The sequence below is a fragment of the Ammospiza caudacuta genome, chromosome 2 (assembly GCF_027887145.1).
Source record: "Ammospiza caudacuta isolate bAmmCau1 chromosome 2, bAmmCau1.pri, whole genome shotgun sequence".
Lineage (NCBI taxonomy): Eukaryota > Metazoa > Chordata > Aves > Passeriformes > Passerellidae > Ammospiza > Ammospiza caudacuta.
In genome coordinates, this window is record NC_080594.1 from 47,375,303 (window position 1) to 47,392,479 (window position 17,177).

Consider the following 17,177-nt stretch of genomic DNA (forward strand, 5'->3'; position numbering starts at 1 on the left):
ATGAAAATGCTTGTCTGGGCATTTTGGGAGACAAAGAATAACTGAAAGTGTGGCTACTGTTGACCCAAAGATAGGCAAAATCATCTGCTAATGGTAAAAGACCTCTTTGAGTCACATAAGCTACAGGGGAAGCTGAGTCTGACAAGTACAACTTGAACTGATCTTCTTTCACACAGGCTCCATCCAGGGTAACATATTTTGTGGGTTTTCAGCAGGCAGGTTATCATGTCTCACCTGTCCTGAATGGGTAGGCCCTTCTGGCATTCTGCTGAGCTGCCTTGAGTCTCTCCACACTATATTGCAAACCTGTGGTACAGATGGATCCTGACTGATTTTTTAGTGTTGGGAGTTGAGAGGGGAACATGCCATGCTCATTCACCAGCGGCCTACAGAGTATGCTGGCATTTAAATATATGTATAGCTTAAAAATACATTAATATTCTCATTGGCTGCTTAGAATCAATTACTTAGATGGTTCATAACTGTATTCACAATATTTTGCAATTGTCTTATACCTGTAAAGTATATATGCAGCTTGTTGAAAGAGGTCTTGCACTTTCAGTCCAGGCCTGTATTGCCAAATCAACGTATCTCACTTCTGTAAAATCTTCTGTGTACTGCATGACTAGGATATATTGTGATAATGTATATTAGTAAGGTAAATTATTATATTATATATATTAATAGTATAAAAGTATAATTAATATTAATATATAACTTCATAGTCTTACAAGCCAACACAAAAATACGTGCAAAACTTTGTATTAGCAAGTGAGACATAACCACAAATGGTGTCAAAAGTGTCAGCACAGAAAAGCCACGTCACCACTTGGAGACACTCGAGAGCTGGGTTCATCCTCCTGCTATGTGACTAGATAAATGCTTGTTGTGTGACTGAAAAGCAGTTCATAGAATAATGAACATCTGGAGGTCACACAGACCAAGCTTCATCTCCTTGGGGACAGCAGTTTAGGATTCTTTTTCCTTTATCTAACTGGAATTTCCCATGATGCAGCTAGTGTCTGTTGTTAGGATTTCTGCTGTGTCTCGCTGAGAAGTGTTCTCTCCCTAAGGCTGACCTAACCCTGCTCACTCAGCTTGTCCTCATACCCATGCACCCCACTGCCTTTATCACCCTGGTGGTCCATGCTGGGTGTCCATGTATTTCTTGTACAGGGGAGTCCAAAACTCAATACAGGACTCCAGCTGCTGTCTCACAACTGCCAAGCACACCTGCCTTGACCTGCTGGCCCCCCTCCTGCTAGGACACCTCCTGCTTATCACTGCGCACATGATGGACTCAAGGGATGTGCTACGGATGTTTATTAAAACTACTTCAAACAAACATGCAAATCATCCTTTTCCCCGTATTCTCACAGCAAAACCCAAAATTAGTGTCATAACTGTCTGCAGTACAGATTTTCCTATTAACAACTTAAACAGAAGCATTGTACTCAAAACTCAAGCATTAGTACTCATATAACTCATTAAAATCCTCTAAAACTTCTCAGACAAGAAGATTCTCATCATTAAATCCTGTGAACTTAAACAATATCAATATAAAATCTTGCACTTCATCACCACCCTCACAGAAAAAATTTTTGCAAAACTACAGTGCTAAAGGAGCTGATAATATCATAGGTTTATATAATGCTTCTTTTCCTTATTATAGTTTCTTTGCAAGCTTCTCAGACGTGCTCCAACAGGTGATGTATGTTTTCCCTGTCAGCTCTCCTCCCTAACTAAATAATTTACTTTGTAATGTAATAAATGTTGGGTGTATGCTTCCCAGCATGGATGTTTGAATCTAACATTCCATCAGACAAGCTTTGATTATAGGGTTTTTAAAATTATGAATCTACAAGGCAGGCCTGGCACAATTCTGTCACAAAACCAGCACATTAGTGATCTTGAGGTAAATATAAAAAAATACAGTCTAAAGTATACATGAAACTGTATCTCCTTTATGTATAACAGATCAGGATTTACTAGCTCTCATTTCAAGACAAAATTGAGGTTGGGTATTTCCCAATGGGGGTGCCTAAATATATTAGGACATACATACAACATAAAACCAGTGTTCATTATATGAAGGTTCACTGTTAAGGTTGAAGAAATCTGAAAAGAAAGAATCTTAGGTAAAGATTCTGCCTTCCCAACATTACTGGATGTTAAACCCCTCCTCTGCAGATGCCTGTGCTTGAAAACATTGGCCCTGGGACTATACATTGTTATAAACTATGTACTATTTCAAACAAACCAACCTGCCTCTGTTATCACTGGTAAATCCCTGACAAAAACAGGACAGGTTTTATTCTCTATTTAAAAACTGAAATTACTAGAGCAAAATTTAGTACTGTGGTATGGTAGCAATTTTCCAAAATTACCAGCAACGAGAGATTTCTACACCTTTGAACAGTCACTGTTCAAGAACTACCACAGAATAATACAAAGTCCAGTCTATGTATGCCACTTAAAAATTCTATTTAATGTATGTATTACACTTCACATGCAAAACCAGGTTTTACTCAGTATTTATCATTTCCTGTAACACACCAGGCTGATGAGTATCATCCTCTCAGCAAACTCACATAGATCTGACATCTTTTCTGGCCTGGTGGGGCACTTGTTACGACTGTTCTTCATTACAATTTAAATTGCATACAGCAGCACCAATGGAAAGAAGAGAGACCTTGGCTTACCTTCTTTTACCTTTGGAAGAGCTATAGCTGTAAAGTGAACAAGATTCTCTCAAATTAATATGGACTTGTAGTAAAAGTTCCACCATCTCTCTACTATTTTTTAACTACAGCAAGAAGATTAGTACAGTCATATTTTGAAGATATTTCTTGCTGTGAGCTATAAAAGCAACTGTAAGGGACTCTGTTGACAAACTAGTCTTTGAAGTGATACTTGTTACAAAAGAAAGGACTTTTTTTGGCAGAGAAGAATTAAGAACAGTTTCTTCCCCTTTTTATGAGGGAAGGAAGGAAGGATAAAATATTCACATTTATTTATAATTTAAATTTTATCTGATTCTTCTTTCAGTTTGAAAGACTTCTGTTTCAAGCTAGGCAAGTTTTCCTACATAGGTATTTCCAAAGAACCATGAAGTATGTGTCATGACTCCCCCTATTCACTCTCATTTTAAAAAATACAAATTAATCACTTTTGGACTTTTGATTTGAAATATGTGGAACACTTTGTTTTTCAACCAACTTTTATGCTCACTTGCCTTTGCTGAGTGCACCAAAATAAGATCATGTAATACAGTAAAAATGACTGTGCACATGGAACAAAAGGAGAGCACAGACTCAGTCCTGAGTGTCAGCTTCAGCAATGGAACCCTGTTGCTGAACTTCGATGTAGAAAACTTTATGTCAGATGAGTTGAACACATATTTATAGACTGAAGTTCTAGGACTGGTTTTCATGCTAAATAAAAACACAACCACTATAAATATGAGTGTTAGAACCAGAACAAAGAGGATTATGGGTAGAACAACATGATACAGGTTTATTTCTTAACTGGCATAATATAATAAATGACTGATGGACAGTTGCACTGACCTCTTTAGAAAGACAAAGCTCTTTCCATATTTAGCATACTGCCGTTCTTCCTGCTCTAATGCAGAAATTTTATGCAATTTGCAGTGTAGAACCAAGAATGAAGCCTGCATGGTGTGTAGTGCACCAAATCAATCAGACAAGTCTACTGTCTTGCAGACATCTCCATTTTTTTTAGTGTAGGGAGAATTCAGTATCCATGAAAGCTTTTATTTGCCTGTAGTGAGTCAGGAGCTGCTCAGGCAGGCTGCATTAGCCAAGATGGAAACACAGAAATAGGTGCTTGTGGGCACTGGTCTCAGTATTGGTGTCTCCTTCCAGAACTATTTATGCATTTTGAAGTAGACAAACTTGGACAAAAATCAACAGAGGTATTTGGAGTTGTACCCAGCACTAGGATTCCTCTTCTGCCCCATCCAAAGGCAGACTTTATCACAAAGGTATGACCAGATCCTTCTGCCCTTGTGAATTTTGCATTGCTAGCTGCAATGTTCATGGCTGCACAGGAACTTTGGCAGAAGACCTGAAAACCTCTTGCCCAGTTTGGAGCTAAGGCATGCTCTGGAAAAAATGGCCTTGAATTAAACCAAGGAGGACAACCAGCTTCCCAGTTGCTTTACATGGACTCTAACTCCTAGACTATTACAAAAGAATTAAACCACGCTGATCTAAAACTCTGCTAAATATAAAACAAATTTCAGATTTCACGTAGTCCAGAATACTGTGGATGGTATTGCTGAACTAAGATACCAGTGTTTCCCATGGCATGAAATTCCCCAGTCCTTTTGTGGAACTGTGACTACATGTACAGACAGTCACAGGAAGGGAACATGTTTTCAGAGTGGTGACTTGGCACCCAAGGCACTGTGACAGCTAGAGAGTCTGTTTTAGAGCAATATTTAATTCTGGTGATTCACAGACACGATGCTTATAAACACATTTTTCTAATCTCTCCCCCTGCTCTCCATTTTCCTCTAAAATTGATGAGCGTTATATCATGTTGTCTGTTACCTGTCATAAACCACAAAATAATCTGAAAGCATGACCAGATCTGCTATCTGTAAATCTCAAATATTCATTTTCTTTGTCTAGTTTGAAAATTGTTTTGCATATAAGAAACAATCTAACACTGAGGTAAACTTTATGAAGAAATCATAACACTGTTTCAATATATCACAAATGCTCCTTTAGAATAACTTGCACTGACTCATGGCAAGATCTTTTGCAGCGACTAGTTCCTCACAAAACTTTGGTAAACAGGTCCCATCTGGAACATGAGCAGCTCTGTGCTCTGCTTCCTGATGATGCAGTACATCAAACAAATCCCCCAGACACTCCCCACTGCAGGCTCACTGTCTGTCTGGTGGTGGTCATGGAGCCAAAACTGTGAGAACCAACACTGTAGATCAGAATGAGCAGGAAAACTGGTATGAAAATACAAGAATACATAACTAAGAATGCCTGGTACTGCATAAGAGTCTTAGATTTCACAGCTTAATTCCTATTCCTGCATTTTACGTGGGTAATTTTCTCCATCCAGTACAGTTATAGATCTTCCCTTAAAGGCTTTTTCCTGTGGCAAGTGCACACTGAGTCCCTGTCATCAGGCTGAGGTACAAGTTCCATTCCATCCCGTATTTCAGGTTTGCTGGCTTGGCGTTCGGCATATTTCTGAAATATGTAAACAACATTTAAGAATGCTGTAAGCACCAACATATAATTCAAGAAGCAGAATTTTCCTCCTCCCTTCCACTCAGAAGCCTACCTTTATCCAGGCTCCTTATGCCATTGTTCACAGCCTCTGCACAAGGTGTCTTTGCAACACACCTACTAATGGGCTACACTGCCTCTGAAAACCTCCTGTCATGTTTCTGCCTATTATTATGGTAACTTTGATATTGTCATCATCTGTGCCTAACCACTTTACACAGATAATGCATAAAAATGTCATTTTTGTACACTGAACAGTTCCATCTTTCATGTTAACCTGTGGCTGGTGAAGGTGACATCTAAGTGCACAGCAGTATAGGAAAAAGATACTTTCAGAGAGGAGAAACTTTGTTCACTAGAGATTTGCATTTTCTAAGGAAGAAATGACTACTGGGCCTGCTTCATCCCCTACACTCTACTAGTCACACTTCTGGAACTTCTTTTCCATTTATTCATTATTTTGTAGTAGAGTAGCTCAGAAGTATGAAGGGAAAAAGGAAGAAAAGTGGATATACAGATTTTCTCCTACAGAGACCTACTGGAAACCAAATACCAAGTGACAATGAAAACAGGGCTGACTGGGGATGGGGGCAAAAAAAATTCCTGATTCTGTAGAATAACCATTATGTCAGGTAGATTCTTTAATTAAGAAGAAGGGTTTAGCAAAGCTCTTCACACTGATCTATGAATAATATGTCTGCTAGTGATTTAAGTAAGGACTGAATATGAAATTTGTAGCATTAGTAGCAGCTGGGGGGAGAGTAATAAAGTGATCTATTGTACTCACCTGGAGCACTTTATAATAATAGCAGTAAAACCTGTGAGGCTGAAGTAATTCTCTTGCTGTTAGTTGTCCTTGTTTAGCAATTTTTCTTGCTTCCTCATCATTCTCCTTGAAAATTCAGATGAAACAAATGAATAACAGAGCAACTCAAAGCCTGACTAGCATTAGAAGTTTTATTAAATGGGTTATTCAAATCTGCAAAATTAACTACAATTACTGGTAGATTGCAAAGGCATTATTAAAATTGCAGATTTGTTTAAAAATACTGGATTGCTTTTATTGTCACTACTGCTACCTTAGGGCTATCAATAACAACTTTCATGACTAACTTTACAATTTTGAAAACTCAATTGATTACTGCTCCACCATTTTGTCCAAGCCTCAAGCTTCTTCAAAATCAGTTCTGATACCTCCCAGATCTACTTAGTTTTACAGAGGTCAAAACCACATCTCTTGTCCTCTCCAATGCAATGGAATTCAATGTCTTCTTTTTTAAAAAAAGTGCATGAATTCATGTATTTATTCTCAAGCTTTTTAGGTCTATGTTGCAAAGCTTTTAGCAGTCTCCTCTGATTCCTGAGGTAGAATTACAGTACTCTCAGAAAAGAAACTCTTCATGTGTTTTTTTAACCTTAACAGCACTTTGACTTAAAGCACAAATGGTGTTTTCAATCACAGAATTTATCTGTTTGCTTACAGGATCCCAGCCTCCCACTCTGAGCACGTTACAGAGAGCAGCAATTTTTTGTACATTCAAACAGAACATGCAGTAACTTCTGCTCTAGTCAGGGCCTAAAAAAGCTATAGCATTAATTAAGTAGTATCTAGGAATCTGGTTGTTTCTTTCACAATTACCTTAGTCAGTATGCTAAGGCTCTGACTCATGAACTCTTCTGCCCATACTTAAAATGAACACTTAAGTATTGCCCTAAATAGAGATGGTTATTTCAAATAAGGCCTTCCCATTTTATACTAACAACAAAATGTACTTCCTTTATACCAGGATCTCAACAGCATTCATGCAATATATATATATATATATATGTGTGTGTGTAAATACAAAAGAAGAGACTATTAAGATAAATTGTTTACATGTTTGTTTATCACTTTGAACTTGAATCAATAATGGAACTTACCTTAGCCCATTTTATTTTCTCTAGCAAGTCCTGTAAGTTTCTCTTAACTGGAATATAATGTTTCCAAGGTTTTAATCCAATATAAAAGTGTTCATAGTACTGGGAGTCTTGCTTCAATACCAGGCTGTCACCCAGCAAGAGGTATGGAAACCTGTAAGCTGCTACGGTGCCATCTACATTCACTTGGTATTTGTACTACAGTATGAAGAGAGAGGAAAAAAGGTGAAATGTTTTGTATCAGAATGGGAACAATGACTGCATAAATTATTATTTTAACAGGCAAGAAGTAATCATGTTTATTCATTTTCATCTTCAAACAAACACATTTCAGTGTTAAGCACGTGTAGTTTCATGGTCTTCTGGATAATATAATGGAAAAAGGATTTGTTTTCAACAGGAGGCTGACAGACAAGAACCTTTGTGTCACATGAGCTGCCTGATGGGTGTCCTATTGAAGTGTCCTGGGATAGAGCAAGGGCTACAGCAGGGAAGGAAATAAAACTAATCTATACTTCAATTCAAACAGTAAATTTATTCTGACAACATTATTATACAGAATAACCTGAAACATATTATTATATAAAATAAGCTGAAACATAATACTAGAAATAACCATTAATGTCATGCTTTGGCAGATGTTCTTGGCTGTAACAGCATTTCTGAAATACTGAACTTCAGAACAGAATTTCAATTGCTATATATTGTAATGACTTTACACAGGATTCTGTTCCCTTTATTTTTTTTATTTCTCTTGCAGTAGAATTTGTATGTTGAAGTACAACAAAAATACTCTCTATTTTTCTAATTTGTTACTATAAAGACTCTTTCAGATATCCATAGTGTACTTGAAATGGCTGTAAATTGTGTCCATTGTTTTCATATTTACCCCAAATCAAAGAAACCCTGATGGTGAGAAATCCAATTTCTCAGTCTATTAAAACATAAACATAAGCCAAGATGCCTCACTGAGGTCTTTCTTGGCTTCCTCTACAAGTGTGTCATACTAGGACATGGATTACAGGTGGTTTATCTACTCTGCATGGACCTGTGCTACTATAGCAGCATAATTGTTTTGTTTACTGAAAAGAATTAACAAATTTCTTTTCAGCTGAAATTAATTATTTGAAATAATAAATTTCAAAATTAATCAGAAACTATAATTTTAGTACTACCTTAAAGAAGTCAAAAAAGCCCATCAGCTGAGCCTTCCCCAGCTCTTTTTCTTTTTCTCTGAAGAAGAAATATCCAGTTATTCCAGCATCTAGTAGTTCTGGATTTTCCTTGGATAACTTGACAAGATGGAGACGTTCTTCTCGGCTGTCTCGACCTCTGAATAAAGCCCTCTCAGTTTTGTTGTCCCAGAAGGGGCCTATGAGCAGTGAGTGACAAGACAAAAGCAAACAGCAGTGAAATGTTCAGGATCTGTTCAAGGCAAATAAAGAACTTGGTTTGACAGTGGTATTACATTTGGAGACATGGTAGGACAGGCATGGTTTCCCATAACCACTTATTAATCACAGGATTAAACTCACAATTCTGGTTTGAATTTTGGGATGGGAAACTCATACAAGGAAAACTGGAGAATTGCTTTTCCACTCAACAATTTTGTATTTCAATAACTTCAACTATCTTGAAAGCTACCTAAGGGATTATAATAAAATACGTAAGGAAAATGCTAATAATTAAAGCAATTCTCCAGCCAAAAAGCCTGCCACAAAAACCTAATTTCTTTAGTAAAATCCACCTCTGTTACCCAGTAATTTAGTTAGGTCCTTGAAGAACCATTAAATGATGCCTTAAAAAAGAAAAGAAATGGCTATGTTGTGTCTTCTCAACACGTAGCAAGAGTCTGAAAGACTTAATCTCTGCTTACTGCATTAACTATGCCCTTCCTCACCTTTCTTCTGAAAATTTCCCTAGAGCACCTACTATATGGAGTAGTCTCTTACTGTCTCCTAATTGGAAAAGCAGCTGTACTAAATCAGTAAACACAGAATGCCTCTAACTGATCATTTAATTGAAATATTTAATTTTAAAACTAATAAAGAAAAGAGGAACTGAGAACTAATTAAATAAAAAGAAGTAACTTTCCACTCCAGTTTTACTCCTTAGGTATTGCTTATGCCATTTGTTTGATCCCTAAATATTCTTTAATTTCCTGAGGGGGAGGAAGACAACTGTCAGTAAAGCTGACTCCTTTTTCAAAGCCAGAAAAGCAATTCAAGAGATCTTACTCTGAGGTATTTCTTCATATAGACAATGTTTTCTAATTTGAAAGAGGCTGCAGCATAGTATCAGCTTACTTCTTTCAGTATTCAAATTAAGTTTTTGTAAACAGAACACTGAGCCACAACAGTCAGGAAAAGGGTTACTGTTTGATTAGAAGAAACATATTTGAGCCCTTGACTGAGGAGAAAGGCCTTTTAATTACATTTAGTTTTCCTTTGCCAGGTCACAGTAGGCATCTTCTGGATACCTTTAATGTCAAATTCACATTTATTGTGATCTGGACTTCTTAAATTTTGGTTCTGAATGATACACCAGCTTAGTGGCAGTGTTGAGAAGTGTCTGCAATCTGTAAAGCCTAAGCTGCTTGTATTTAGAGATTTCCCAGGGCACTTTGAACTGAAGACTTCAACACATTTGAATGCAACTAGCTTTTTTGATGGAAATCACAAATTCTTTTTAAACCCCCAGTGTAACTCACCTGTATTCCCTTGAATGGAAAGGAGATCATTGGTGACTCCACGCAGAGTTTCCAGAGTCGAGTGGGTTACATCATATGTTGGCAGGATGATATCTCTGGAATCCACAGAGCCACACCAGGAGATGACAGGTACAGGCCCAGGTGTATCATTAACCTTCCTGTGCTCAACTGGCCAGTCTCCAACATTGAGATAAAACTCCACGTCAGGAAGACGAACCTAGATGTGCACCCAAGAAAGGATAATAACACAGAGAAGCTGTCTGTCACTCTTACATCTATGCATCAGTTCTCTCTTGTCATGCACTCAGTGCGCCTACTGGATAGTTCATAGATTTAACTGTGCTTAATGCATGAATTCCAAGCTTTTTCCCTGCAAGCAAGTTTGAAAGGAACACCCAGAGGCCAGGAAACAGCTCCCAGTTGGGCTTTAGCCCTTGGAGCTTTCCAAGCATTTCCATTACTGCCAGGAGAAGCCCCCACACATTACTCCTAACACCCAGTGTTGTCTTGATGGAATGTCAAATCTTGCTTCAGGAATTATACATGTGAAGATACAACAACAATTGCAGTACTGCCATATTTAAATATATTTAGCCTGGATAAGAGATGACTGAGAGGGGATCTTGTCAATGCTCACAAATGCCTTAAGGGCAGCTGTCAAGAGGATGGGGCCAGACTCTTTCCAATGGTGCTCAGCAACAGGACAAGGGGAGACAAGCACATACTTAAACACAGGAAGTGCCATTTGAATATGAGGGAAAACTTCCTTGTTGTGAGGAAGATGGGGCCATGAAACAGACTGCTCAAACAGGCTGTGGATAGTCAAAACCCACCCTGGAGATGATCCTGTGCAACCAGTTCTGGGTGAACCTGCTTCGGCAGGGAAGTTGGACTAGATGTGCTCCAGAGGTCCCTTCCCACCCCAAGCACTCTGTGGTTCTGTGATATTGCCTTAATATGTGACATGATCCAAAGCAGTACCTTCCTGGCCAGTGACAGGAACATTTCATCGGAGAACATCTTGAAGTCTGTGTACTTCCCTAGGGAGCGCCGGTAGATGTGATTATCCAGGATAGTGTAATGGACAATAGCACCTCCTGTTTGGCTGAACCTGGCTGGGATTTCCTTGAGCATTCGCTGCAGGTCAATGGTGGGAAATGAAATGAAGTCTTTTGTAATCTGAGGCTCTTGGGATGGACAGGACATCATGTCCTGCCAGACCTCAGGGTCTTCCACAGGACAGTCACAGTATTCATGATAAACTGGTTCTGTGGAAAACAAAGCACCCAGAGTCTGTATTCGTGATTCTACAGCACGCATAATTTATATATTACAGTGGCTTGGCATTTTTATACCACACTTTCTACAGTTTTCCTAGGAAATCATCCTTCCTATAATTTCTGGAATTTTGCAGTGTAACTGAAAAAACAGCAACATTCTTCTCTTTTCAGAAATACAAGACTCTGTGTTATCAGGGTGAAATTATTTTGCTAAATAAAGGTCCATTTCTGTGAACCTGCCAAGCACACGGGGCACTCAGAACTGTTTGAGCTGTCCACAGCTACCACAGCCCACGTACTGCAGTTTGAAATATACCCTAATTCAGAACTTTGACACATTACATTATAACAAAAAATACCCTTACCTTTCAAAATATAAGGTGATTGAGCCACATGCTGATCACCATAAAGTATCTCAATTTTCAGGCCTTTTGTGACACTTCCATACATCCGATAACGCATAAGGAATGTACCATCATTTCTATCCAAAGGCCGAGGCGTGTAAATTCTGGTGACTTCTTTTGGAGAAAGTGCTTTAATTACCACTTTAAACTGTGTTTTTCCTGGCAAGAGGAAAATAAAACCAGACAAAATCACTTTAAGCTATTAGAATTACATCTAGTAAATAAAGGTAAGGAGCAAACTCCACTGAATTAAGACCACGGAATTTAATTTATTTTTCAGTACAATTTTTTAATTATACCAAGTTGGTAAAACTAGTTTCCAGTGATGAAATATCACCCTACCAAATATTCTTAGTCATTGCACACCTCTAAATGGAAAACCTGCAGGTGTAGATAGAAAGTTAAATATTTGATTATAAGACAGAAGAAAAAGCTAACAGTATTTTGAAGCTAAGATCAGGTTTTATTCTAAGTTTTCAAGTTAGTGCTCTGAGGAACAATAATTTCCTCTAGAGTAAGAAAGACAGGAAACCAAGTGAAAGTAACAGGAGAAAAGAATACTTGCCAGCTTGTGGAAAGGCAGTTGCAGCATGCAGGAGTCACATACAAATTGTTCAGCTTTGGGCTGCTGCTGACTGTCTTGAACATTTAAAGATCCAGCTACTGAAAAGCAGTGATAAGAGAATGATAATAGAGATGTTCCCTGGACATCTGTCTGACCTGTGCTTAAAGATCACCAGCATTTCATCATTAATGCACTAAGATATGGAATAATTTATGAACAATATGAGTATGCATAAAAATAAATCTGTTATAGTCTTTAGTTCTATCACAAGTGGTCATTGCCAACTTTATTAATTAAAAAAAAGGAGGGGGACAAATTATTCACTAAGTGTGACAGTCTAAGCATTATGAACCAAACAAATACAATGCTACCACCAAGTAATATACAGAAATAAATGAAACTGAAAAAATCCAGAAAAAATCAAGATGTAATTAAAATCTGAATATGTCCCAACAGCACTAAATGGTTGAGATGTCAAAGTTATATTTTGCATCCACAGATAAATACACTGATGTGGTAAGTACCAGTCTTTTAATGATTAATCATGTCTTCCTTAGATCACTGGGTCTTAAAACTGGATTCAAGTCAAGTACTGTGCAAGAATATTCAGATTAAATTACTCTCCCAAAGAAATGAACATCTCTGCCTCTAAAGGTCACTGCAAGTCACAAACTTGCTTGAAAGTAGCTGAGTACTTCAACCAAGTACCCTCTCCCTAGGTGACTATCACCTAGTATTATTTGGATGAAGAAGCATTGAAATCCAGAGTATGTCATGAGGTTCACAGACAACTGTTTCTTGTTGGTATCACATCTTTGTCTCCTTGTACCCCTTTTATTAAACAGCATTTTTACTGAGTATAGTGATTTCCCACTGAAGAAAATTACGTTTTCAACCATCATAAAAATTAGTGAATATTGTGAAATCAGAAGTCAAATATTACTTCCTTGTCCTGTATTACTTGTATTACTATTTTATATCCTTGTCCTGACCTACAGGAAATACCTAAGTGGGTCTTTTCCCCTGCTGGTTATGTACGTCCTGCTCTAGACATGGAGCCCTTGATCTGCCCAAATGATATGTTGGGTTTAGCTGGTGGCACTTGGACACAGGAATCATTTGATAAGGGAAGTGACTGATAACAAAGCTCTATGGGAAAAAGCTAACTCCACTGAAAGTGAAGGGGAAGAAAAACGAGACTGAGTGTCTCATGTAAGTACAAATAATTCATTGGAGGAAACAGACTTCTTGTTTGTAATTTACAACATTGATTGTGTAATGGGGCCAAAGCCTCCATGGTATACTTAATCATGACAACTTTTTGCTGATTTTTATTTTTTATTTGGAGGAAGTTACCATGGTACTTTCACTCCTGTTTTTTTTGTTTCTCTCAGCCCAAAGGAATTACAAAAGAAAAATGTGTCCTTGATGAATCAGCAGTGCTACTACTTCTCTGTTACCCTGAAAACCTGTCTGGGAGAGCATTTTGAGTACAAATAATTTCCCAGCACTGAAGAGACACTAAAATATAGACACAGTCAAAATGGGATACTTTAGGTAACCCAGGTAATGACACCTGCTTTATGCATTTTTTTTCTTCTGTGCAGCTTGCAAAAGAGGTATGCCATGCATGGAGGAACAAGTGACGAAATGGAGGGAAAGAGAGAAAAAGTAACAAGATACTGAATTTAGGCAAATTGCTAGAGAAGAGCAAAAAAATCCTAGTCACCCTATTTCTGACATGTATGCAGAAGAGAAATTAAAAGATCTGAAGATTTTTTGATTCAACTGTTTTACTAGAATTGTTGCTGGTTACTCTCACAGATGGAAATCACAAAATCGACGGACTCACTAAAGGGACACACAAATTATTAGCCTATACTTTCAGAGAGCTGGATGCAAGAGCATACATCCAGTAATAAACAAATACAGGCCTTGTGTGTGACCATCACAAAAGCCCAGGGATTGTGGTCACCAAAGGGAGGTCCTGCAGTGCCCAGGTATGAAGGTGAGTGAACTGAAATGTACAACTGTTTGGCAGCACTGCAATGAGAGCTGGAAGAAGCATGCCCTGCTCTTTGAAAGCATTTGGTGAAAACTACAAGAGTATCTGGGAGGCCTTGAAAAATATTTATTAGCACAGTATCACCTGATCAACAGATAATCTGAACAGATCATCAGAGATCATCTGAGCAACAGTTAATAGCTGATTTTATCACGGTCAATAGTAGACATGGTTGGCAATTGTTAAATCTAGGATAAAACCCAGCAGAAAAGAAGGAGAAGGCTTATCCAAGTAGCCAAAGGAAAAAAATCTATGCAGTTTACACTAAAAGAAAGTTCTGTGTTTTCAGCAGGGATTTTCTTAATCTTTGAAATAATTTTTCTAGGGAAACAATGAATTCTGCATCATTCAACAACCTCCTACAAAGGCAGGTAAAACAGTTACAGCCTCTGGGCTGAAATTCCAGTGTAATGTGCAATGATGCATATCAATTCTGGTGAACAGACTAGATATTCAGAAAACAATTCTGCATTTAAAATCTACTTATTATGCTACACAAGTTTTATAATGGATCCCAGTAAGTCCTGACCCACTTAACCAAAATTCTAATGCACATAAAAAACAATTTAATAGATTTGGACACATTTCACAAATGTGATGCCTTAACTGTGGTTCTGCTGCTCTGATCACAGTGTTCCTGTTTCGCAGTGGGGGTGATAATGTCAATTTTTTGCTATCTCCACAGGTATATTTTGAGATGTTTTTAGTTTATGTTGGAGAGTGGTGCCTGAATGAATATTGTTAATGGTAATTCTTAATGATGTTTTACAGAATTGAACATTTTAAATCATTAAAGAACAGAAGTTTATACCCAGGGTCTCTATGAATACTTTAAACAGTGCTCATGCACTGAATATGATCAACTCTACCACTAATTTTTTTAAGGATGCTTGGCACCCTCCTAAACAGTTCTTGGCATGGGACAGCAGCTAGCACAGGCCGAGGCAGCAGCTCTTCCCTGCTGGCAGCACTCATGCTGTCTTTGACTGGAGGCCACAGCAGGTCATGGGATGAATGGAGATCACTCCATGCCAGATGGCATTGGGACTTGGAAACTTTCCTGGGACACTGAATTTATTAACATAAATACGAACACACTGCAATCAAAACTAGGTCTCAGTACCCATATCCTCCCAGTTTACCTTGGAGGACTTACACTAGCATGAGAATCCAACTGAACTTCACACCTTTTCACCTTTCCCAACCTGTTGTTTGAACCCAGGGCTCTCCCTGTGCAGCTGCTATCAGCCTCCACCCCACAGTGCAGTCGCATTCTGGACTGCAATTACAAACTGTGCTGACATCCAGCACCAAGCTGCAACAGCAGATGGAGAAAGCCCAGACCTGAAATATCTGAAGTATCCACACTCCTGTCAGACTGAACACATCCCCTGTATAATATATGGCTACTCCTTAATTCTGCAAGCAGCAGCTTTCTAACTAACAAGACATGAAGAGGCCATGCATACTTGGTAGCTGCCCGCTCAGTACCATCTCTGTGAACAGTAAATAATACACAGCAAATTAAATAGCTTCTACCCTATGTAAATTAGCAACACAGGATTTCCTCTGGGGCTATCTTCATTATGAAGTCTGTGACACCAAAGTAATTTTTATTTCAAATTTAAATTATTAATACAGAGTGTGTGGAGTTAACTTGCAGCAGCAAACAGCTGACTGGCATCATACCACTGGCCTGCAAGAACGAGCCCAATTCCCACCCTCAGGAGAAGTGTCGTGGGATGGTTTGTGCTTGTGCTGAGTAAACAAGAATGAAAATTACTCCTTAACGGAACAGCAGTAGGATAACAGAGCCCAGAGGCTCTGCTGACTGAGACACAAATTTTAAGCAACTGGTGTGTGTGCAGCATTAAAAATAATTACGTTACCACTTCCCAGCTGTGCACTGGGAATCTACGTCCACTAGCTCCAGGAAGACTGGTTCTTTCTGAGCTTACGGTTTTTTGCAGTAAATTCCAAACTGTTTAGAGCAGACTACTGGTGAGAGCAGAGGAGGCACTGGGCAGCACCAGAAGAAATGAGCCTGGGACCATGTGCTTCTCTTGCCATCCCGCCTGTCCCGGGCGCTGCGGGACCGGGTGCGGGGGCACAGCCACCACACGGAACGGGGAAAGGAAGGAAGGAAGCAAAGAAGAGGGGAAGAGGGCAAGGGCTGGGCACCTCCAGCCAGGTTCTGCGGCGAAACCGCGGCCCGGGGTAGGGTCTCCATTCCTGCCCCTGCCCGCCCCGGAGCACACGAACGGTACCTGGCGGGGAGCGGGAGAAGTTCCGTCCGGCCGCGCTGACCGCCTGGATGTAGAAGTACCGCACGGGGACGGTGACCCCCGCGTCCAGCCCGGGGCCCCACGCCAGGCTCCTCTCGGCGCTGACGGGGTCCCCGGGGTCCGCCGACTGCGCCGGCTGCAGCAGCGGCCCCACGGCGCCCAGCAGCAGCAGCACTGGCAGCAGCAGCCCGCGGCCCCCCATGGCCCCACCGCCCCCTATCGCACCCGCTCGGAGGGGTCCGGGGCCTCCTCGGGCCCTGCGCGGCCCCCGCCCGCTCCCCGCCCCGCGGGGCGGCCCCACGGCGCCGGGGCCGGTCAGAGCCTGAGGGAGGCGAGCAGAGGGCCGAGCTTTCCCCGGGCGGCTGAGTCCGCCTTTCCTGGTTCTCCTCCTCCTCCGGGCTGTCCCGCGATGTCCCCGGGGAGGTCGGGGGGTGAGAGCCCAGCCCAGCCCGTGTGCGCTGGACCGCACCAGCGGCGGGAGCGAGCCCCGCCCGCGGGGCACAGGCACAGGAGCGGGTTCGGAGCCGTGCAGTTCCCCGGAGCCGCGGGAAATACAGCACTGTGAGAGTGCTGGGAGAGCGGGGAGCGGGCTCGGGGCCGCTGGTCTGCGGCTGCCTGTGCCGAGGGGCTTTCTTCCCTGCCTGTGGGCGCTTTGAGGGCCGCGCTGAGGAGCAG

At 40.3% G+C, this 17,177-nt stretch overlaps 1 protein-coding gene across 1 annotated transcript; it reads right to left on the reverse strand.

The window, feature by feature from the left end:
* Window positions 1–1,321: 1,321 nt before the first annotated feature.
* POGLUT3 (protein O-glucosyltransferase 3) lies at window positions 1,322–16,713 on the reverse strand. Its single transcript, XM_058824962.1, has 8 exons — window positions 16,485–16,713; window positions 11,549–11,746; window positions 10,885–11,171; window positions 9,904–10,120; window positions 8,369–8,565; window positions 7,197–7,391; window positions 6,064–6,168; window positions 1,322–5,237 (listed from the first exon to the last, which is right to left on the reverse strand). The coding sequence occupies exons 1-8, from the start codon at window positions 16,702–16,704 to the stop codon at window positions 5,112–5,114; spliced, it is 1,545 nt and encodes a 514-aa protein (XP_058680945.1). The 5' UTR covers window positions 16,705–16,713; the 3' UTR covers window positions 1,322–5,111.
* Between the last annotated feature and the right edge of the window lie 464 nt (window positions 16,714–17,177).